The sequence below is a fragment of the Halichoeres trimaculatus genome, unplaced genomic scaffold (assembly GCF_033239565.1).
Source record: "Halichoeres trimaculatus isolate MK-OKI-2021-1 unplaced genomic scaffold, fHalTri1.1 fHalTri1_scaffold_16, whole genome shotgun sequence".
NCBI classification, from domain to species: domain Eukaryota; kingdom Metazoa; phylum Chordata; class Actinopteri; order Labriformes; family Labridae; genus Halichoeres; species Halichoeres trimaculatus.
The window spans coordinates 130007-155000 of record NW_027437194.1 but is presented as its reverse complement, the minus strand read 5'-3'; the positions used below and the strand labels follow the sequence as shown (position 1 = coordinate 155000).

The 24994-nt window shown below is 48.3% G+C and overlaps 1 protein-coding gene across 4 annotated transcripts in view; it reads right to left on the bottom strand.

Annotated features, from left to right (window-relative positions):
• LOC141805253 (mediator of RNA polymerase II transcription subunit 13-like) overlaps positions 1–17282 on the bottom strand; it is a 94106-nt gene extending 76824 nt beyond the window's left edge. For all 4 annotated transcript variants that reach the window (XM_074690177.1, XM_074690178.1, XM_074690179.1 and 1 more), the window contains exon 1: positions 15872–17282. In XM_074690177.1, the coding sequence (XP_074546278.1) occupies positions 15872–15943 (72 nt within the window). In that variant the 5' untranslated portion in view covers positions 15944–17282. The remainder of the gene's footprint in view (positions 1–15871) is intronic.
• Between the last annotated feature and the right edge of the window lie 7712 nt (positions 17283–24994).

Genomic DNA, 24994 nt, shown 5'->3' with positions numbered 1-24994 from the left:
AGCGTCCTTCATCAGAAACAACAATATCTGAGTCCGTGTCAGAGACGAGGGAAACATCTGAGGTCTGAGCTGACTCAGTTTAAAGCTCTGACTGACACCTTAATCTAAAGCTGGTTGTTTTTAATGGAAACTCAGACTCTTCTTTGTTTCTTCAATGTGTTAAAAATACAGTAAACAAATAAAAAGACATGATTCAGAGCTTCATACACAGTGATGACATGATCACAGTCTCTGGATATGTATCTGGTTTGAAAGTTTTCTTAAAGAGGGGTTTCTGCTTCCCCAGATTAATAAACATGAACAAAAAGCTACAAACATGGATGTTCAGACTGAGCATGTGCAGATTTTCAAACTGCTAAATATTCATTCAGAAATCTTTGAATCTGCAAACGGATCAAAACACTCTCTTCACGAGACTTCCTGGTTTTATGAGGTCACCACAAACTGGCGACTGGTCCATGATTAGCTGAAGACATGGGCCTCAAACACCAAGGTCTGCCCATAGCTCCGCCCCCTCCAGAGAGCTGTCCAATCAGAGGGTTTTCTGAAACACCAACGAAAGGAGAGGGGGATTTTAGGGGATGCTATAAATCTTATAAAAAAAGACTCTATGGAGGCACCAGAGGGACAAAATAAATACTTGAAAACAATCCCAACACCCTCTCTTTAATTTACAAATTCCGGTCAAAAATAAAGCCTAGTTTATGTGTCAATAATCAGAATCTGTACGGACAAAGTCCTCTGTGACTGTTCACACATTAAAAACTGACTGACAGACCATAATGATCTCTGAAACCAAACCTCCTGGTACTGTGACTTTAAATCATCCCGAGCAGAGCTGAAGAGACGCCTCCTAATGAAAAATCAAACGCAGACAGAGACGCTGCAGGTTGAGGTCTGCGCCGCTCCGTCAGCGGCGAGGAGTCACCGTTAGAGGAAGGAGCGGCAGAAATCAGAACAGGCAACGACTCCCCCTCCATCAATTAACCCACTGAAATCAAATTAACCCACAAGGAGCAGCGCTCCCCCTCCAGCGCTTCACGCCACAAATGAAGAGCGATGCACATTACCTCACCACTGAGGCGGCGAGGGCGACACAGAGCAGCAAACAGGTGTAGGAAACAGGTCTCTGGGGCCGCGGGCAGCGAGCAGATGCTTCTCCTCCGCCCGCCGCCTCCACCTTTACACGTCCCCCAAAACAAGGGCCGTCATTTGATCCGTGCTCTGCTGCAGCATCCGGCCCCGGGGCCCAGAGCGCCCAGAGCGCCCAGAGCGCCCGGCGCGCCCGGCGCCCTAATTAGAGCAGCCGGAGTCCCCGGGGCTGAGTGACAGATAGACCTGCCAATCAGACGGCAGAGCGCCTCCATCAAACCCTGACTCCTCAACCTGACACACAGAGAGAAGAGTGTGTGTGTGTGTGTGTGTGTGTGTGTGTGTGTGTGTGTGTGTGTGTGTGTGTGTGTGTGTGTGTGTGTGTGTGTCAGGATGCTCTCACAGAGGGACGAAGCGGTCGCCGTGCTCGGCCTGAATTATTCACCTCAGATAAATAAACCAAGCGCTGCTTTACGAGCGTCTGTGGCGTAACTTAATTAACCGTGACAGGCCACGGGGAGAGGGGAACGACACACACAGACGGCAGAACGCAGAATCACTGGAGAGAAAGCAGAAGACGGAGAGAAAAGTAAAAATAGTTGCTAGGCAACATACAACATCTATAGGAAGCAGAAAGATTTTCAGTTTTTGATATTTCTGTCTCCAGGGTGACTGTGGGAATAAAACAGCAGCTCTGTGGAGCTCCTCTCCTCTGAATGTCACCCAGGAATCAGGAGCAGCGTCTGCTCGGGGTGAAGACGTTTGTTTCCCTCCAGCTGGATCAGCTCAGACCGAACTGATGACATCATCACGCCATCACGACCTTTGACCTTCACATCATGACCTCCTGCTTCCTGCAGCTTAGACAGATCCTCACATTAGATCAATGCTCATTTAGTCAGAAACTGTTACAAAAATACAAACTGCAGTTCCTCAAGTGTCCACTAGGGGTTAACTCCAAAAGTACCAGAGGCCACATACACACCCATTCAAAGAGATGATCCTTACAGCAGAAACAAACATGTTTACAGCCTGGTACAAAATAATCAGAGTGGCTTGTTTCTCCATCTGCAGACACTGGGTCTGTCCAATAGGAGGCGCTGCTGAGTATGAGGGGTTAGCCAGGAGGCTAAAGGCTGCTGAGTATGAGGGGTTAGCCAGGTGGCTAAAGGCTGCTGTGAGGAGTTAGCCAGGAGGCTAAAGGCTGCTGAGTATGAGGGGTTAGCCAGGTGGCTAAAGGCTGCTGAGTATGAGGGGTTAGCCAGGAGGCTAAAGACTGCTGTGAGGGGTTAGCCAGGAGGCTAAAGACTGCTGTGAGGGGTTAGCCAGGAGGCTAAAGACTGCTGTGAGGGGTTAGCCAGGAGGCTAAAGACTGCTGTGAGGGGTTAGCCAGGAGGCTACAGGCTGCTGTGAGGGGTTAGCCAGGAGGCTAAAGGCTGCTGAGTATGAGGGGTTAGCCAGGAGGCTAAAGGCTGCTGTGAGGAGTTAGCCAGGAGGCTAAAGGCTGCTGTGAGGGGTTAGCCAGGAGGCTAAAGGCTGCTGTGAGGGGTTAGCTAGGAGGCTAAAGGCTGCTGTGAGGAGTTAGCTAGGAGGCTAAAGGCTGCTGTGAGGGGTTAGCCAGGAGGCTACAGGCTGCTGTGAGGGGTTAGCCAGGAGGCTAAAGGCTGCTGTGAGGAGTTAGCCAGGAGGCTAAAGGCTGCTGTGAGGGGTTAGCCAGGAGGCTAAAGGCTGCTGTGAGGGGTTAGCCAGGAGGCTAAAGGCTGCTGAGTATGAGGGGTTAGCCAGGAGGCTAAAGGCTGCTGTGAGGGGTTAGCCAGGAGGCTAAAGGCTGCTGTGAGGGGTTAGCCAGGAGGCTAAAGGCTGCTGAGTATGAGGGGTTAGCCAGGAGGCTAAAGGCTGCTGTGAGGGGTTAGCCAGGAGGCTAAAGGCTGCTGTGAGGGGTTAGCCAGGAGGCTAAAGGCTGCTGTGAGGAGTTAGCCAGGAGGCTAAAGCCTGCTGTGAGGGGTTAGCCAGGAGGCTAAAGGCTGCTGTGAGGGGTTAGCCAGGAGGCTAAAGGCTGCTGTGAGGAGTTAGCCAGGAGGCTAAAGGCTGCCGTTTTACATAAAACTGAAGTTGGGCTGAGTTTAGCATTTGCTTCATGTCTTCTGCTGACGACAGGCTTTGAAACTCTGCTTCGCAAACAGATCAGTGATGTCACAGAGACTGCCTTCATACGTTACACGAATACTGCCACATCTCACTGGCTTACTGTTCAATTTATTTCTTTCATTCATTCATTCATTCATTCATTCATTCATCCTTTTCAAGATCCTGTAAACCCCCTACACTGCTCTGCATGATCTCAGCTCGGCTTCATCTCCTGAAATCCTTCTTCCTGTCAGATCATCAGACCCAGGCTTCTCACCATCCCGTGCTCCCTCCATGAACCGGATGGTGATTGAGAATTTGTTGATCAAGCATTTGTTGATCAAGCATTCGTTGATTGAGCGTTCGCTGATCAATCATTAGTTGATTGAGCGTTCGTTGATCGAGCATTCGTTGATGGAGCATTGGTTGCTAACTTCCAGGGGTTGACTCCTCAAATGCAGTGATGGACAGCTGACCGTGTGTCATGTGACTTCACTACAGACTGTGTACATGGTTTCTCTGACGTCATTTTGAGCGGCTGGAGGTTGGTGCTTGGGAAACACCAATGAGCCAATCCAAAACCAGTTTTGATTTTTAAGGCCTTCCGCTCAAAGGGGGTCCCTGCCCCGGTCTAGGAACCTCTGGTCCACCCCCCTCTCAGGAGCTGATTACTCAACCACGGTTTCAGGCTGAAACGCTTTGTTTGCTCACTGCTTCTCTCTAATTCTACACTAATTTTTATTTTACGTTGTGTTGTGATTTCTGTAAAAGTTTAACACTTTTTAACCTCATGGTGTTTTTTAAATTGTTGCACAGATAAAATCTTTCCAGTTTCCTCTGACTGGTCAGAGACGTCCTGGGATTACAGGTATCGGTGCAAAGACAAATTGACCACACGCTCATTGTTCAATTAGCACAGCATGGAGGTTTTTGTAGCGCCTACGAGTAGTTAATCATGTGATTGTTGCTGAAATCGGCAAATGAAGCGAGAGAGGCCTGAAAAAATCTCTGATTTCAGCTCAGAGCTCGTTATTTCCTGCATCGATTTTTACCACAGGGGGAGCATTTCTGATGAAATGACAGCACAGCACCACGTTTTTATCCATTACAGCAGACAGGGTAATACTTCTGTTTCTGTGTGTGTGTGTGTGTGTGTGTGTGTGTGTGTGTGTGTGTGTGTGTGTGTGTGTGTGTGTGTGTGGGTGTGTGTGGGTGTGTGTGCGTGTGTGTGTGGGACAGGGCAGGGCCTCTCTCTTCACTGTAGGTCACACCACCACAGGTTCAGGCTCGTCTGCAGCTCACCTGGCTGCTGTGTGTGATTCAGCTCAACGAGAGGGAGGGGCAGGTAGATTACACACAGCAGAGTCCTGTGCAAACACACACACACACACACACACACACACACACACACACACACACACGCAGCTCTCCACCTGCCCATTCACTCCTTCCAGAGGAGAAAAGCAGCACGTCAGGTTCATATCTGTCTGGAAACCAGTCAAGACGACTCTGAAACGTTTCAGTCTGTGTGAAGAAGTTTGGGTCTGAAACGTTTTTATCGTGTGAAGAAGTTTGGGTCTGAAACGTTTTAATCCTGTGAAGAAGTTTGGGTCTGAAACGTTTTTATCGTGTGAAGAAGTTTGGGTCTGAAACGTTTTAATCCTGTGAAGAAGTTTGGGTCTGAAACGGAGCTGAGCTCATATTCCTCGCCGTCTCAGAGATCATGGTCGTCTGCCTGATCCAGGATCAGAGGGAGCCCCGTTTGGCAGCGTGCAGCGAATCAATGCGCCACAAACGTCTGTGGATCAACAGTCTGCTCATAATGTGTTTGTTCTCATCAAGCAGCCGTCTGATTGGCTGCAGATAATCTCTGAATGAACATGATAATTAGGATTAGCCACAGAGACGGCAGACAGCGCTAACGTCTTCACCCCCCCTCAAAGACCACCTCTGACCTTAGTGCGCTCTGACTGAATCCCAGCCAAGCATGATGCTGGCGAAGCTGGCGGCTGGCAGAAATATTTACCCTGCTACCTGTTGCTTCCTACTGCTTCCTGCTGCTACCTGCTGCTTCCTGCTGCTACCTGCTGCTACCTGCTGCTTCCTACTGCTTCCTACTGCTACCTACTGCTTCCTACTGCTACCTGCTGCTTCCTGCTGCTACCTGCTGCTTCCTGCTGCTACCTGCTGCTTCCTGCTGCTTCCTACTGCTACCTACTGCTTCCTACTGCTACCTGCTGCTTCCTGCTGCTACCTGCTGCTACCTGCTGCTTCCTACTGCTACCTACTGCTTCCTACTGCTACCTGCTGCTTCCTGCTGCTACCTGCTGCTTCCTGCTGCTACCTTCTGCTTCCTGCTGCTACCTTCTGCTTCCTACTGCTACCTGCTGCTACCTGCTGCTTCCTGCTGCTACCTTCTGCTTCCTACTGCTACCTGCTGCTACCTGCTGCTTCCTGCTGCTACCTGCTGCTTCCTGCTGCTTCCTACTGCTTCCTACTGCTTCCTACTGCTACCTGCTGCTTCCTGCTGCTACCTGCTGCTTCCTGCTGCTACCTTCTGCTTCCTACTGCTTCCTGCTGCTACCTGCTGCTACCTGCTGCTACCTGCTGCTTCCTGCTGCTACCTGCTGCTTCCTACTGCTACCTGCTGCTACCTTCTGCTTCCTACTGCTACCTGCTGCTACCTGCTGCTTCCTACTGCTGCCTGCTGCTCTCTCCCGCTACTTCCTGCTGTTATCTACTGCTACCTGCTGTTCCGTCCTGCTGCTTCCTGCTGCTGTAGGACAGTTTTCTGGATTTGCCAGCAATCTAGAAAAAGTCTTTTTTAGAGAAATGAAAAGACAAAAATGAACTGAGCAGAAAAAATCTATTGATTGAGTAAAACAATAAACTTTACTTTTTTCGTGCATTTTTCTTGCGTCGTTGGCAGATTATAATTATCATCAGACGGTGTGTTTTTATTTTCTCTCAGGATCAATCAGGAATCAGGAGTCAGGAGTTAAGAGTTAGGAGTTCGGAGTTAGGAGTTAGGAATCAGGAATTTGTCTGCACCCGCTCCAGGACAGGCCGAGATACAAACTGCTTTTAACACAGTTCAACAAACTTTTTAAAACCTAAAACTTGTTTTAACTCCTAATGAGATCAAACTCCGGCTGATCCTTGGAGGAAATTCAACGCGGCAGTTTTCCTCCAAATAATAAAACATCAACACTGAGTGGAGATCAGGTTTTGCTGTGGACAGCTCTGCTGAATAATAAAGATATAAAAACTGTTTCTATCCCAGAAAACCTGAACCACTCTGTAACGTGTCGTCTGATGAAGTCAGAGGTTCACAGACTCAGCAATGAAGAAGTCGTTCACACAGGTATGAGCCCCTGATGACATCATCCAGGTGAATCAGGTAAGAGGACAGGAACTAAGACCTTCAGAGTAAAGTTTTTAATCTTTAAATAAAAAGTCACATTTTATCCTCGATCAGTTCGTCTGCTGTCCAACATCTCAGGCTCCCAGCTCATTCCTACAATCCTCTGCTCCCACTCAGCCTGCTGCTCTGCACACACACACACACACACACACACACACACACACACACACACACACACACACACACACACACACACACACACACACACACACACACACAGTGGGCTCTGTGAATAGCACTCAGCTGGCACCGCGGGGCTCACATATTTCACACTCGAGCCATCGAGCTCAGAAAAACTCCTCCTGCCGACTCGGCCCGGCTCGGCCCGGCTCGGCTCGGCTCGGCATGGCTCGGCCCGGCTCGGCCCGGCTCGGCCCGGCCCGGCAGAGCTCTGGGACCAGCGCTGGTTCCTCTGTCCCGTCAGCGAGCTGTTTTTCACTGACAGAGGTTCGACACGCTGACGGCTCTGAGAAGATTCACGGCTTCACTCAGGAGAATTTAGAAGTCGAGACGCAGAGAGGAGTGAAGTCTCCTCATTTATCCAATCAAATCACTCGATTACTCTGATGTCATCAGGTCATCACCTTCCTCTTTTTCAGAAGCAACCTTAACAAGGAGATGGAGAGAACGAGACGAGATCGACTCTAAACAACCTTAAACCACAGCCAGACAACAGGAAGTGCTCCTGGCCTTCACCTGTGACATCACTTCCTCACGCCACGGTGTGTCCCAGCAGCCAACCATCAGAGGAACATGTTTGTGACACACGTGGATTAACCAAGGCCTCCGAGTTTTTAAAAAGTGAGTGTGACCTGCAGCTGGTCTTCAGATCCTGTCAGGACTTCCTGTTTTAAGTTCCTGCTCATCGTTAGTCCCAGGATCGTCCATGATCAGGAACTAAAACCACAAACTGATCCAGCTCCCTCTGACTGCAGCCTGCCCCCCGTACTCTGAAGACCACCATCACCACCCGGAAACTTCCAGAAACTCATCAACCAACCAGCCAACACACAATGGGTCAGATCCAGATCAGTCTGAGTCCAGGTCCTAACCCCAACCCCCTACAGATCCAGATCAGTCTGAGTCCAGATCCTAGCCCTAACCCCAACCCTAACCCTAACAGATCCAGATCAGTCTGAGTCCAGATCCTAACCCTAACCCCAACCCCCTACAGATCCAGATCAGTCTGAGTCCAGATCCTAACCCTAACCCCAACCCCCTACAGATCCAGATCAGTCTGAGTCCAGATCTCAACCCTAACCCCAACCCTAACAGATCCAGATCAGTCTGAGTCCAGATCCTAACCCTAACCCCAACCCAAACCCTAACAGATCCAGATCAGTCTGAGTCCAGATCCTAACCCTAACCCTAACCCCCTACAGATCCAGATCAGTCTGAGTCCAGATCCTAACCCTAACCCCAACCCCCTACAGATCCAGATCAGTCTGAGTCCAGATCCTAACCCTAACCCCAACCCTAACCCTAACAGATCCAGATCAGTCTGAGTCCAGATCCTAACCCTAACCCCAACCCCCTACAGATCCAGATCAGTCTGAGTCCAGATCCTAACCCTAACCCCAACCCTAACCCTAACAGATCCAGATCAGTCTGAGTCCAGATCCTAACCCTAACCCCAACCCCCTACAGATCCAGATCAGTCTGAGTCCAGATCCTAACCCTAACCCCAACCCTAACCCTAACAGATCCAGATCAGTCTGAGTCCAGATCCTAACCCTAACCCCAACCCCCTACAGATCCAGATCAGTCTGAGTCCAGATCCTAACCCTAACCCTGTGGTCAGATGTTTGCTAACGAGTCACAGCTCCGAGCTAACAGTGGAAACTGAGTCCAACTTGTCTGAAAATGTGTTGATGTTTGGTCAGCTGATCCTCTGAGGAGAAAAAACCTTCACATCCTTTAGTTCACTGTTCACACAAACTGTAGCTTGATTTGTTTTTCCTGACTGTATCCATGTCACTGTTTGCTGTTTACGATGTCTTTCTGAGTTGGTGTTTTTGGCTTTATTTGAATTAAAACAGAATAAAAACAAAAAAAAAGTCTTAAAGTTGAATATCTAACTTTTAAAATGTTGAAACTGTCATACCATGATCTGATATTTGGCTTTGATTCATCCTGCTCTGACTCATTCCCACAACATCCACCTCTGAACCCTACACATCAGATCAACGCTGGTCAACGCTGGACTGGACCCACGTGGGACCAGACCCACGCTGGACTGGACTGGACCCACGTTTTGGGATCACCTGCACCAGTTTCACGCTCTGAACGTCCTCGTCTCAACTCCAAACCCAGCTCATCCAGACCCCCCCCCCATCCTTAATAACCGGGGATGCTAACAGTGTGTATTAACCAGCCTCCGCCCCTGATCACCTCCTCTTACACGGCGCGCCTCCTCACCTGTCATAAATCAGGACGGAGCAGCTAACGGTTCCTCCCTCTGCCTCGTCTCACAGCTCTTTGTTTCCACGCCAGACGCCGGCGCCGTTATCATCACACGGGCAGGATCAGAGTACAGTGAGCTAACGAGCCGCTCTCAGCTGATCACATCAGACCTGCTCCTCAGGACACGTCATCACTAACCAGGGACAGGAAGTGCTCAGCGAAGGCCTCTGCTCGCCACCACGAGTCTGTACCAGCATCTTCAGGCTGTAAGGTACAAGGTGTGTGTGTGTGTGTGTGTGTGTGTGTGTGTGTATGTGTGTGTGTGTGTGTGTGTGTGTGTGTGTGTGTATGTGTGTGTGTGTGTGTGTGTGTGTGTGTGTGTAATATGATGGCTGTTTGAACTTTGTCTCCAGAGTCAGGATGGTTTACAGTGTTTACAACACACACACACACACACACACACACACACACACACACACACACACACACACACACACACACACACACACACACACACACACACACACACACACACACACACACACACACACACACACACACACACACTTCCTGTCGTCTCCTCGTGTTCAGGCTCCGGCTGCAGTCGGTGTCAGGGAGAAACCTGCTGTCCACAGAAAGACGGCTGTTTCTCTCTCATTACCTTCCTCCCTCTTTAATTTTCTCCCTCGCTCTGTCTCACTCTCACTTTCTCTCCCTCTCACACACACACACACACACACACACACACACACGCCACACACACACACACACACACACACCACACACACACGCACGCGGCTGAGGCGAGCAGTCAGGAAATGCACATCAGTCATAATACTTTCCTAAAATGAAAACAGATTCTGCTGCAGCTGAAAACATTCCTCTGTCCCCCCCAAACACACACACACACACACACACACACACACACACACACACACACACACACACACACACACACACACACACACACACACACACACACACTCACAGGAGCGTTTCGTGTGCTCTGGTCACAGATGGATGATCAGAGTTGTTGTTCGATGTGTGAGTGTGAGTGTGTGTGTGTGTGTGTGTGTGTGTGTGTGTGTGTGTGTGTGTGTATGTGTGTGTGTGTGTGTGTGTGTGTGTGTGTGTTTGCAGAGATGCTGAGTGTGTGGACCAGGTCGGCCAAAACTCTGAACGTGTGTGAGTTTGTGAGTTTGTGATGTTTCCTCTTCCTGAGGAGCAGCGTCAGTAAAGCTCCTGTAGGGGGTTTTAGCTAAACTGAGCTTTTTATGAGCTGTAACTAAAATCTAAACCACACAATCAGAGCTGACAACGTCTACGCCGCCATTTTTCTTTCCTGTCTGTAAACATGAGCAGGAACAAGCTGCACGTTAGGACGCTGGCTGCACGCCGCCTACTGAGTCACACTCACAGATTTACTGACTCAAACATTTCCCCGCTGAAACAAAGCGCCATGATATCAAAGCTAAAAACACAGAGCGCCACTTTAACGCCACGGTTAGGAGGAGCGCCCTCAGGTGGTCGGCAGGAGTTCCCGTTAGTGTGTCCTGCTCCCAAAGTGACTCCTAAATAAACCAATAAAAAGATCTCATCGTTTAAAAACATGTGTTGGTGAAGGAGTAGGAGGTACCAGTTTGCCCACAGGGGGCGCCAGCATCACGCAGAGCGTTTCTTATCCCAGCTTTAATCTGCTGCACACAGGAAGTCAAACTCTGATCACGAATAAAAACCTCCTTTGAGTCTTCTTCTGGTTTGGACTCTGAGCTCCAGGACGCCTGCGTTTCTCCGTTTACATCAGGACGCAGACTTTTCTGATCCAGCTGATGGTTTTTGTTTTTATCCACTTTCTGAGGTGGTGTTGGCCACGTCACTTTGGTCAAAGAGGTTTATACCTCAACTCGGACTAAGAGCCTCAGAGAGCGACGACCTCCACCAAGCAAACTGTGACCGTCACACAACATGCAACATGCAACACGCAATACGCAACACACAACAAGGAGGCTTTGTTTTTAGGAGAGTTTGTGTGTTTGTCTGTGAACAACATAACCCAAAATCTAACAAACAGATCTGGATAAAATTTTCAGGAAATGTTCAAAATGGGATCAGGAAGAAGTGATTAAGTTTTGGAGGTGATCTGGATCAGCGTCTGGATCCAGGACTTCTTTAAAGGATTCTCTATCATTGTGAGATAGAGCTGTTTTCACCATACGTGTTTATATCTCCACCATAAACGGTCGGATTACTTTGATAAACAACACAAGACAAGGTCACCATCATTTCTGACAGATGTTAAAGTTTGATCCAGATCCTGGAAATAATCTGATACTAAGATCCTGAACATGAAATATGAACTGGGTCATCATCGTTTCCAACTCTGTCAGGAAACAAACTATCAAACAAACCTGCAGCTAACGCTGAACTGTAGCAGACAGTCAGCTGACAGGAAGTATAACATTAAAGTCGGACTGAAGTGTTGGTGACGGTCACAGTTTGCTGTGCTCTCTCAGTCTGAATCCCCGTCCTCTGATTGGCTAAGGAGATGTTTTTACTTGTATCATGTGACACAGATCCTCCTCTGCAGGCGTCAAACGACGTGGTTCATTTCTCACCACGGTCTTTCTATCTGTGGCCACAAACTGTGGATTAGCTGTTCGCACGGCACATTATTCCCATTTCTATCAGACTCCTCTGGGTCAGCGTGCTCTAAAGTCGGGGTCCTGACCTCCTGGGGGGTCATGGAGGCGCGATGGGGGAGGTGAAACTTCGGGGGACAGAGGGGGAGAAATGGAGGAGGCAGGAGAGACTCGTTGGGTCAAAGTTTTGTTGTTGGTTATTGAAGAAAAGGAAAGACGTGAAATCTGATGAATTAAATACAACTGAGAGAAAAACACTAAAAAATAAAAATGATTAATTTATAAATCAACATATTCTGACATGTGTCGTCAGGATGCTGCAGGTGATCAGGGAGTTCTTTAAAGGGGGGTCTTCACAGACTCAGGTTACACAGAGTCCTGTTCCTGCTCAGATCAGACTCAGAGGTCAGAAAACTTTTCAGCCTGAGACCCACATACAGAGACCCTCTGCTGAGGGGCCGATCCAAACACCAACACTGATGTGTTTCCACTCACTGACGACATCCTGATCCTGGACCAGTCCCTCAGGGTCTACGGCAGCGAAGCAACGAGGAAAACAGATCAAACATCTTCTGCTTTAAACTTTCATTTCAAATTAAATCCCTGATTTTTTTATGTTTTCACTGCAGGAGGAAATGTGCAAATGAGACTTTAAATTTAGGGAGACACCAACCCCACTGTGGGAACCACTGCCCAGCTTCAATAACCCAGGTCCCAGTCTGAGTCCAGACCTGGAAACTGTCCCCATGACCTGTTCATGAGTGTAAATATGAGAGCTCTGCAAAAAACTCACTCAAACTTTTTTCAGTGTGTGTCTGGAGTTGAGCGCAGAAACCACATCCTCAGAGAGATCAGAACAGATAGAGCTCAGAGACGAATGAGGCAGACCTCGTCCTCCACTTCACTGCGCAGACATCAAAGATAAAAGAGCCCGGTGGGTCAGAACTACACGTGTGCCAGCCCAGATCCTCCATCTGCTGATCCAGACCCAGCTAACGCTAACGCTAACGCTAACGCTAACGCTAACGCTAACTCCTCCAGGTGTGGGGGGGCGTGGGTAAAACACAGCAGGAAGTCTAACTCTGTGTCTCTGGATTAACTCTGGAGCCCTTTCAGAATAAAAGCACAAACAACTGATTCTCCTCATGAGGATGTGACCCCTGTCCCCGTCTGGGTCTGGGTCTCAGGCTTTCCCTCTGAGCAGGACTCTGAGCTGGACTCTGAGCTGGACTCTGAGCTGGACTCTGAGCTGGACTCGGAGCTGGACTCGGAGCTGGACTCTGAGCGTCATCATGGTGATATTTTCAGTCTGGGCTTCCTTGGAGGAGAGGAGCCGCCGCTGCTCGCCATCCAGCCATAAATACTCTCAACAAGCAGCTGATGGATCCCCCCCCCCCCCCCCCCCCCCCCCCCCCCTCGCTTTGAGAGGGGTGTCCACACAGGGGCCGGCACGGCGGCCAACAAACGCCACGGCGAGTGAATGAAAGCTTTTCTCCACGGGGGAATAACCCGGGCTGAAGGGCTGACAGAGACGTACTCGCTGTAACGTGTCAGACTGAATTTAAGACGTGTGATGCTTCAGGTTTCAGCGTCAGTGCTCAGGAATTTAAAACAAGATGCTTCTGAAGAGCTTAAGATATTATTCTGAGTCCCCTTTTCCCTGACAGAGCAGAGGAGCAGAGGAGGAGGAGAGGAGGAGCAGAGGAGAAGAGGAGGAGGAGAGGAGGAGCAGAGGAGGAGAAGAGGAGGAGCAGAGGAGGAGCAGAGGAGGAGAAGAGGAGGAGGAGAGGAGGAGCAGAGGAGGAGAAGAGGAGGAGCAGAGGAGGAGCAGAGGAGGAGAAGAGGAGGAGCAGAGGAGCTGAAAGAGCTTTGTTTGACATTTCCAGAGATCTGGATCAGCTGCACGTGTGACCCTCTGAGGTTTGTTTCTCTTCCAGTGATCCACAGAAAATCTGAGCCGGTGTCGTTAGCTCCTGGAGACCTGCACGCTCACCTGTAGAGCCCTCAGAGCTTCAGGGGCTCCCAGGAGCCACCAGGAGCCCTCAGAGCCCTCAGAGCTCCCAGGAGCCCCGTGTTTGTGTGCGTCTTAACATCCTGGACTCAGCCTACACTTCATACCTTTCCACTGGTCTGGCTCCTGCAGTAGGACGGTAACTCACTGATTGCAGGATGAAAAGTGTGGAAACACAGCGCTCACTCTCCTGCAGCCTCAGAAACAGTCACTTCTGTGAAAACGACGCCGCCTGCGGTGCAGAAACCTTTTCTTCTCCAGATACACAGAGTTAGAAAGTGTCCGTTTCTGCAGAGAGCCGGTCAGACTCTGATTAACCTGCTGCACAAACACATCCCCAGCCCTCAGACGTATGACCTGGAGGTTTCTGTGTTAGCAGAGCCACATCATGGACTAAACTACAAACTAAAACATAAACTAAAACAGATTAGATTTGTGGCTGTAAATACCAAAGATTGAGAACTGACGGTTTAGAGGGTCAGGCTGTGGATGTCAGAGAGGACAGAAACAGATTGTTGTGTTTGGAGCTGTACGACGTGTGTTTAACCACAGATTTACAGACTGATTTTTAAGCTTAGCTGCTTTTATTGACTGATATAAACTTTAACCTGTTTTGTTTTGTTTCTGCTCATGTTTTAGTGTTTCTATGGTTTGTTTTAGTTTTTTTATTAATTGTTCATTGTTTTAAATTATTTTTAGAGCAATGTCACAATTTATTTTACTATGTGCAGCTTTGTTTTAATGATGTATTTGTTTTATTTACTTATTTATTCCTGTACTACTTTTATGTACAGCACTCTGTTTCAACTGAGGTTGTTTTAAAGTGTTTTATAAATAAAGTTGAGTTGAGTTGTAGCTCATCCTGACACACTTTGCTGCCTGTGTTTATCATCATCATGTTATTATCATGATTTCTGACCTGCTCAGGTGTCCACAGAGACACTAACACCTGAGAAGTAGTTCAGAGAGAGCGCTCACTCTGGATCTGAAAGAGTCTGACGTTAACTTGTTTTTAAAAAGACACGACATGCTTCAGTTAGTGCAAACTGAGCTTCTACAGTTTCTGACAAAAAGTGAAAATTTGCTGAAATATGTGAATATTTATCAACGAGTGTTTGTGAACTAACAGCTGTAAAAATAGCAAACATAAAAAATAACTGAGGCCTGATTATCTTTGGAAGGATTTAAAAATGTGTTGGAGCAGTATCAGAAGTTTGGATGTGCTAATGCTAATGCTAATGCTACAATAATACTTGTCATAGCAGCTGGTTTGTTTTGGTGCATGTGAAATAAAAACTTTGAGCCTTTCAGGACACCGTCTGCTCTGGATCCTGATTAAACTGGGAAAAAAATAAACATGCTGAAATATTTAATGTTGCATTTTGAGCTTTTTGTTTATGATCAGTTTGTTGCTCACAGAGGCCAGAGAAGTTTAAACTTTACTCTGAGCTTTTTGGAGAGCTGTGTGGAAATCAGAGGGTCTCACTGATGTTTGCTTTCTGTCTCCAGGCTGAGCAGAGACTGGTGCTCAGAGCTGTGAGGAAGCATCTGATCCAAAGTCATGACGATGATGATGATGATGTTTACACTTATCTCTGAAACCAAACTCTGCTTTGTTCACTCCTCCGGCTCAGACTCATCACACCAGGCTCACCTCACCGGGCTGAGCACACCGGGCTCACCTCACCGGGCTGAGCACACCGGGCTCACCTCACCGGGCAGAGCACACCGGGCTCACCTCACCGGGCTGATCACACCGGGCTCACCTCACCTGGCTGATCACACCGGGCTGATCACACCGGGCTCACCTCACCGGGCTGAGCACACCGGGCTGAGCACACCGGGCTCACCTCACGGGCTGAGCACACCGGGCTCACCTCACCGGGCTGAGCACACCGGGCTCACCTCACGGGCTGAGCACACCGGGCTCACCTCACCGGGCTGAGCACACCTGGCTGAGTACACTGGGCTGATCACACCGGGCTGATCACACCGGGCTTATCACACCGGGCTGAGCACACCGGGCCAATCATTACCCAGGAACCAGCGCCCGGTTCACCTTTGTATCCCCGGCACACACACACTCGCGCGTGCCTCCCACGGTCTCGTGACCTGCCCCTCACAGCTGGCTCGCGTGTCAGTGTGTCGTGCGTGGTTTCTGAGTGGATACTGTACCAGAGAGAAGATGTTGGAGTGGCAGTCCTCAAGGCTTGCCCCGTTAGCCACCCAGTTCGCTGTTGTAGTCATACTCGTCCGCCGTTGGGGTCGTCAGCGCTGGGCATGTCGGAATCCTACATCGGCACCAAACACCGAGCAGGGCTGACGGGTCTGTCTCCTCACAGGGCGGATCAGAAACTCACGAGTCGTCCGGAGAATAGACGAGGAATTGGGCGTTTTCAGAAAGAAGTGCAGGACGCATCCACGGAGCCCCGGGCGGATATTGTGCTGTAATGTAAATCCGGGGATCAAAACATGCTTACAATCCAGGTCAGGCGGCTCCAAATGTGATCACTGTCAGAGGCGGAGAGCACGAAAACGTATCCATTCCGATCCACGGAGATCAGCCTGTTTCCACGTCAGTCTGTCCGCCGATAGTTTCATGGTGAAAGCAGCAGTAATCCATGAGGAAAGCGTCTCCTCCGAGCCCAAACACGGCCCCAGAAACGACACAATCCGAGTCCAAACTTCCCCCGAAAACAGCCGCCGTCCACCGCGTTAGCAGAACAATCAAGTTAAAAGCAGCGCGACGCGACGCGACGCGCAGGATCCCTGGTTCCGTCTGCTCCACGGGCTGATGCACCACTTGTGATAGTTTTGGAGAATTGCATGAGCTATTTATAGCCTCCTTTCTTACCACAACCCGCTCCTCTCACAATGTAAGCCAGTCTGCGCCGCGCAAACAGGCGCTGAGCAGGAATGTTTAATCCCTCTGTTGCTCTCCTGTGAGACGGAGCGCAGACGGAAAGCGAGAGGGCTCTGAGGGGGACGGAGGGACAAACAGCCCCCACCAGGGCTCCTCCGTGGGCAGGCAGGGCGGCGGGCTCCCAGTATAACCCCGAATCATGAGTCGATCACACAGGAACTATTCTTACACTCCTCCACCAGCAGCGGCGGCAGGAGCACGGTGAGCAGGCTGCTGGAGACCGAGCTCGGAGAAAATGCTCCTTCCTTTCAGTTTGATTTCATCACCAAACGTCCCCGCGCGTCCACAGCTGCCTCGATCCCGCACAAAGTGGGTTTATTCTGCGTGAAATGTCCACTCCGAGCCACGGTGACAGCCCTCGCGTGGCGCCAACCGCTGACATAAAGAAATGTTGGTGCTGCAGATTTTTCCTTTACGACATTTCAGAGCGATTCCTGCTCCTCCTTCCGGGGAAACGATGATCTGATGAATTAAATCCTCCAACATGAGCGCGGTGTCCTCAGCGCGGCCTCCGTCCGTCCGCGGCGTGTTTTCCCTCACAGCGGATTGTTATATTGGTAAATAAGTGCGCGGAGAGCCTGTGTGTGTCATTCTCACCGCCTTGTGTGTGTGTGAGGTGTGTGTGTGGTGTGTGTGTGTGTTTGACGCTGAGCGCCGCTGTAGCGTTTTCCTCGCGCACGCTCGTCCAGCCCACCGCGCATTGTAATGTAATGGCGGTCGGAAGCGTACTACAGAGACTCGCCCTCCCATTTGACCAAGTTTGTGCTCACGTGACCAAAGTCTGGGATTACAGTAGTGTTTGGTGTTTTTGATGTGACGCCGTGCCGGTCGCGCGCGCTGACACTCAGCTGCCGCGTGCGCTTCCTCTTGTTGTGACAGCCTTTGTTGTTAAATCTGGATCCGTGTTCCCGCTCAGTTTGTGTCTCACAGATTGGAGGCAGATTATTCTGCGTTTTTATTTCCGTCTCTGCGTCTGTGAAGCTGTTACATAATATAACTGTTCCCACAACACAGGATGTGACAGAAGAGGTCAGAGTGACGGAGCTCCTGATGGTTTCATAAGAGGCGTCAACATGAGCAGGTTTCACTCCCCGAGAGTCAGATATCACTGATATCACAGATATCACTGATATCACAGATATAACAATTATCACAGAAATCACAGAAATCACAATTATCACCGAAATCACCGAAATCACAGATATCACAATTTTCACAGAAATCACAGATATCACAGAAATCACAGATATCACAAAAATCAAAGATATCACAAATATCACAGATATCACAAATATCACAGATGTCACAGAAATCACAGAAATCACAGATATCACAAATATCACAAATATCACAGATATCACAGAAATCACAGATATCACAAATATTAAAGATATCACAAATATCACAGATATCACAAATATCACAGATATCACATAAATCACAGGTTATCACAGATATCACAAATATAACAGAAATCACAGATATCACCGAAATCACAAATATCACAGATATCACTGATATCACAGAAATCACAGATATCACAATTATCACAGAAATCACAGATTTCACAGATATCACAGATTTCACAGATATCACAGATTATCACAGACAGATATCACAGATTTTACAGATATCACAGATTTCACAGATATCACAGATTATCACTGACAGATATCACAGATATCATAAATCACAGATATCACAAAAATAACAGATTATTACAGATATCACAGATTATCACAGATATCACAGCACGGGAACAGTTTATCTTTTCTGAACGGTGTAGGCTAAATACAGAAGTCAAACCCCAGGGCCGTAGCAAACCATACTGAGGGTTATGATGAGGACCCCCTGGCCCCCTCCCCCCAGGACACTGACGTCACATTTTAGAGCTTTTTTCTTCCTATGTGTATTTTTAATCAGCATCTTGAGACTTTTGTTTTGGGGCCAGACAAATCTCTCTGTTGAGTATTGTGGTCTAACTCCTAAGGTTTGGGCTTAAATAGTGTGTTACTCCACATTCCACCACACAGGGGCGCTGTGCCCACCAAACCAAGTACCAAAACATACACAGCACCAACGAACAACAACTGGCTGGAAAACATGTAGTGTGTATCTCACTCAGCTCAGGAGCCGTTACTGTGTCAAGTTGTTCACCATTCATCAGTTTTTATTTTTATTATTTATTTATTTATTTATCTATTTATTTGGTATAAAAATTGTTTTTAGGTAGTTAACTTCTGAATATTCTAATATTGTATACTAAATATACACACACACACACACACACACACACACACACACACATATATATATATATATATATATATATATATATATATATATATATATATATATATATATATACATACAAAAAATTACAACAAATTCTGTAATTGCCTCATATCGAGTGTACACTTATTCCTTCTCCTCTGTCTCCTCTGTCTCCTGTGTCTCCTCTGTCTCCTCCCCATCCTTGTTTTTGGAATAGTTGCTGTAAAATATCCAGCAACATGTATCAGCTCCAGTTTAAAATAATGAGCATAATTCCCTCTGAATCAGTTTAAAAAGAGCTGAAAACTCAGGAGGACCAGAAACAGGTGATCTGACCAACCACACTGCCCTCATGTGTTTGGGAGGGGAACTGCAGGGTATCAGGCTTACATTTCAGGTACGAGCTCTCTGTTTAAAAAAGTAATTATCTGAATGCAGTTAAATTTAGCAGTATGTTTCAGTGGCGGGAAGAGCATCAGCAAAGATCCCAGGTTAGAGAATAGAGCGAGCGTCAGTGTTTGTATGTATGACACTGATAAAATCAGACACAGCTCTGAAAGAGGAGCTGGGAGGAGGCAGACTGAAGGTGAGGAGGTCTCAGCTCCTGGGCTCAGTTTCCTCAAAGAGGCTACAGGAACGTCTAACTCCAAGGCTGTCCTCTTTAAAATCAACAATCTGTTCAAAAATAACCATGAAATGTTGATCTAATCTTTCAGCTGACAGCGTGTTTCTGTCTTTATAAACTCAGGGCCTGGTAAAAACTCTCTCTGGTCACGTGTGGTTTCTCTTAATGCTCATATTGTCCAGGTGTTGTTTATCCTCTCCATAAAGGCAGCTCCACCTGTTTGTCCCCGCTCTCTGAGTCAGCAGGTGGAGCTCTGTGAGGATGGAGAACAAAGGTTATTTAACATCCAGAGTTTCCTGAGGCAGAGCCTGAGATACCTGTATCATCTTACCTGTTATACTCTGAATGTGTCTAAGTCATAATGAACGTGTTTACATCTTGTTGTCTTTGATGGACAGGTTTCAGCCTGGTCTACAGATTTGTGGGGAAAGGAAAGAAGTGCAGAGATTTGGGCACGGCGCTCCTCCAGGTCTTGAGCGAGGCTCGACAGTCGTTTGTTCAGTGGATGCTCTTTTTGTCCCACGCAGGAAAATCAAACCACCTCACTGGATTGAAAGGACTTCCTTTCCTGCTCAGATGACTTTTTTAAAAACCTGCACCCTTTACAAACTGCTGCACCCCTCATCCTGTTATCAGACTTTCTTTCCAGGGATTTATCTGGAGCCGGGGTGAGGCGGCGTGTGGTTTCTGAGACAGTGTTAGACTGAATTAGTTACAGACGGTGGAGAGAGAAGTCTCTCCTTCCTGCCAGGTTTTCCCCTGCGCTCAATCACAATCTGCACCAATAATAACCCTGCTCTCCTGGAGAGAGACGAGGCCTTTAAAGCCGCGGCGTCAGCAGCAGGGATCAGTGTCCCGGCGTGTCAGAGCACCTGTGTAATCTGAGGACGATGCTGAAGTTTAGGAGGGAGGAGCTGAAAACGTGGTTTCCTGTTTGACCTGTTTGACCTTTTTACACCGTCCTCCTCCATCCGTTATCTGAACAGCTCTCCCTTTGAGAAGGAGGTGTTCCCTCTTCATGTAAAGCATGTAAACCTGACACAGCTCTGCACAGATCCCGCGCTGACGTTTCCATCAGGACTGAAGTCCTCTCCTGGCATTAATCATGAAGCTCGACGTACTCGAGGAAACACTCTGCAGCGGGTCCAGGGAGCCGCCGAGCGCGAGCCTTTAGTCCAGTGATTCCTCTTCAGGCTGAAAGCAGGAGGGCAGAGATATGAATCAGACGGATGAGCCGGGGCTTAGCCCGGCGGTTATTGATCCCTCTGCTCCCGGCCTGATCCAGGACTCATTTAGAGACCTGTTTTTTCACCCTTTGTTCAATACATCCTTTAAAGGCTTCAAAAGACTCCAGCTCACAGTTTGGCTCGCGTGCTGTGGAGCTGATGGGATGAGACGCTATCAGTCTGAATAAATCTATTTCAATACGCCGCACATTTCCTCCCATCAGCCCCGGCGGCTCCAGCTGTGTGTGCGGAGAGACGCTGCTCTGATTAAAGATAATGTGTTTGTCTAGACAATGTGTTTACACTTCTTCTGGAGGAGTGTGTGTGTGTGTGTGTGTGTGTGTGTGTGTGTGTGTGTGTGTGTGTGTGTGTGTATGTGTGTGTGTATGTGTGTGTGTGTGTGTGAGTGTGTGTGTGTGTGCTGAGGTATGTGAGGATCTGTCATCATTCCCCTCCTGACAGGGCTCAGTTATTAAAACACATGATGACAGGATTACATCAGAGTTTAATTTTATTTTTAGGTGACAAAAGTTTTTCTTCTGTTTTTTTATTTTTTATTTAAAAACAAAATAAATGTCCAGCTCTGGACGCGTGAAAGAAGCTACTTTTAGACAATAATAAAAATATTAAATTGATATATTTGACCAATCGTGAGATGCTAAGCTAAAACCTGCCGTAACAGGCGTGAAAAGTCGGCACTGCTGGGGTCATGTGATGTGCAAAAACTCCTCTGACGCCGATCAAAGGTTAGCTTAAGTTCAGTGATTGAGTTAGCATTCATCCTTTAAAAACGAGTGAAGGAGTGAGTTAAATCACCTGTTCACATGTTTAGACTCAGTCAGCAGGAACAAAACATCCACATCACAATGTGAGCTGATTTAACATTAGCCCATTGCAAATCGCTCACACTAAGAAACTGTCCTCTGCTAACTAACGATGCTAACGCTAGCTAACAGGGAAACTAGAGAAAAAGATATGACAGGGCCTGACAAAAACAGAAATCTGTGTAACATCGTCCTTAAAGAGACAGTACTCCCCACATCGTCCCATCAAGACCTCTGAACTGGTTCATCATACACTGGGGCCACAATCACCAAGGACCGCCCATTACCCCGCCCTGAACAGAGAGCTGGCCAATCAGGACGAAGGGGGTTTGTGGAGCTGGTAGCTTTGGAGAGACAGCGGCAAAAATAAAACCTTTCAGAGGTTGACAGACAGAGGCTGAAACAAGGTTTTGTTTGTTTGTTTGTTTGTTTGTTTGTTTGTTTGATTGATTTTAAAGAACTGCAGGGCACCAGAAGAACAGGAAGAAGACTGAGAAAGTATCATAACCCCTCCTTAAAAATAAAGAGCTGGTGAAAACTCGACCTCGTCTTTGTATCAAAACCAAAACTGACTTTTTGAAGGAATTTGCAGCTGGGCTACACACAGGACTCTGACCCAAACATCTGTTTACATCTGCTACATAAAGTCCATCTCTGTCAAATCATTTTGTGAGTGTAATTGTGATTATCCAGTAAACAGCTAACAGCTAAAATAAACCAGAGATTAGATTTTTCTGATAAAAGAAGAAGCTATTACCTCTTGTTTTAAAAAAAACCCTTTTCCATTGAGCGCAGCTTGTTTCTGATGTGTTATGAACAGAACTGGTTTGGTGCTGGTTTTCAGGACCTGTTAGACTTTAGAAAGGCCAGCGTGTCTCTGGATGCTCTGCCTGTGGCTCGGTCTTTGAGGGTTGGAGTGTTGGTAACAGATGTAGGACGAACATAAGGATAACGCTGCAGACTTCTTGCTGATCATCCTCACCCAGGCAGGGACGTGTTTCTGGATGCTCTGCCTGTAGCTCAGTCTTTGAGGGTTGGAGGGTTGGAGGGTTGTAGGGTTGGAGGGTTGGTAACAGATGTAGGACGAACATAAGGATAATGCTGCAGACTTCTCAGGCTGCTGATCATCCTCACCCAGGCAGGGACGTGTTTCTCTCTCAGAGCGAGCAGCAGCCTCACAGTATCTTCATTAGTGATTGATGGATCACCGCGCGCTAAGCTAACACACACCTAGCAGCAAATTCTCTCCATAAAATCAAAGAGTTTCTCCTCTCTTCCAGCTCCGCTGCCTCTCTGGTTTTTCCTGGAGCACAGAGCGCAGAGCCCGGCTGAGGAGAATAGATGGTGTGAATTATAATGAACACAGGCTGACACCAAGTCATCCATCATTCCTGCAGGAAGATTACAGCAGAGACACAGACACAGACAAGGACAGACAGACACAGACAGACACAGACAGATACACAGACAGAGACACAGACAGAGACAAGGACAGACAGAGACAGATACACAGACAGAGACACAGACAGAGACAGACAGAGACAAATATACAGACAGACAGAGACACAGACAGAGACACAGACAGAGACACAGACAGAGACACAGACAGAAACAAGGACAGACAGAGACAGAGACAGAGACACAGACAGAGACAAGGACAGACACAGACGGATATACAGACAGAGAGAGACAGACAGACAGAGACAGATACACGGACAGAGACACAGACAGAGACACAGACAGACAGAGACACAGACAGAGACACGGACAGACAGACACAGACAGACAGATATACAGACAGACAGAGACACAGACACAGACAGACAGAGACAGACACAGACAGACAGAGGCACAGACAGAGACACAGACAGATACAAGGACAGACAGAGACACAGACAGAGACACAGACAGATACACAGACAGAGACACAGACAGACAGAGCCACAGACAGACAGAGACACAGACAGACAGAGACACAGACAGAGACAAGGACAGACAGAGACACAGACAGACAGATATACAGACAGACAGAGACACAGACACAGACAGACAGAGACAGACACAGACAGACAGAGGCACAGACAGAGACACAGACAGATACAAGGACAGACAGAGACACAGACAGAGACACAGACAGATACACAGACAGAGACACAGACAGATACAAGGACAGACAGAGACACAGACAGAGACACAGACAGAGAAACAGACAGAGACAGACAGAGACAGACAGAGACACAGACAGACAGAGACACAGACAGAGACAGACAGAGACAGACAGAGACAGACAGAGACAGACAGAGACACAGACAGACAGAGACACAGACAGAGACAGACAGAGACAGACAGAGACAGACAGAGACACAGACAGACAGAGACACAGACAGAGACACAGACAGACAGAGACACAGACAGACAGAGACACAGACAGACAGAGACACAGACAGACAGAGACACAGACAGAGACACAGACAGACAGAGACACAGACAGAGACACAGACAGATACAAGGACAGACAGAGACACAGACAGAGACACAGACAGAGACACAGACAGAGACAGACAGAGACAGACAGAGACACAGACAGACAGAGACACAGACAGAGACACAGACAGAGACAGACAGAGACACAGACAGACAGAGACACAGACAGATACAAGGACAGACAGAGACACAGACAGAGACACAGACAGAGACACAGACAGACAGAGACACAGACAGAGACAGACAGAGACAGACAGAGACAAGGACAGACAGAAACACGGACAGACCGATATACAGACAGACAGAGACACAGACAGACAGAGACAGGAATGCCAGGCGAGGAGCACACATCATGGAGGGACAGGGCGAGGAGCACACATCATGGAGGGACAGGGCGAGGAGCACACATCATGGAGGGACGCGCCGAGGAGCACAGATCATGGAGGGACGCGGCGAGGAGCATACATCATGGAGGGACGCGGCGAGGAGCATACATCATGGAGGGACGCGGCGAGGAGCATACATCATGGAGGGACGCGGCGCTCTCTCTGAGTGACAGATGAACAGAGCTGTGTCTCACAGCGCCCCCTGTGATCAGGCCCATCCATCACCAGGACGGAGATTAATCCACTTCATCAGCGTTTTGTCTCCGCAGCTCCTGAGGCCACCTGACTCTGCTCAGGGCGACTCCTGAATGTTTGTGGATCTGATCTCAGCCGCTTGTTTGACACTGAATTAAAACATTACTCTCTTCTCGGAGCAGAGCGGCGCTTTGGCCAACAGCCTTCCTGACAAACCTGCTATAACTCTGACCAAGATTAACTCCTACAGAGGGAGGACATGTTGGCCAAAGGCAGCGCACAGCGACATAAACTGGAGTTCACGCAGCAGAAGGAGCGTTTGTTGACGTTTGGGCTGGAGGTTACGAAGAAACACACACGT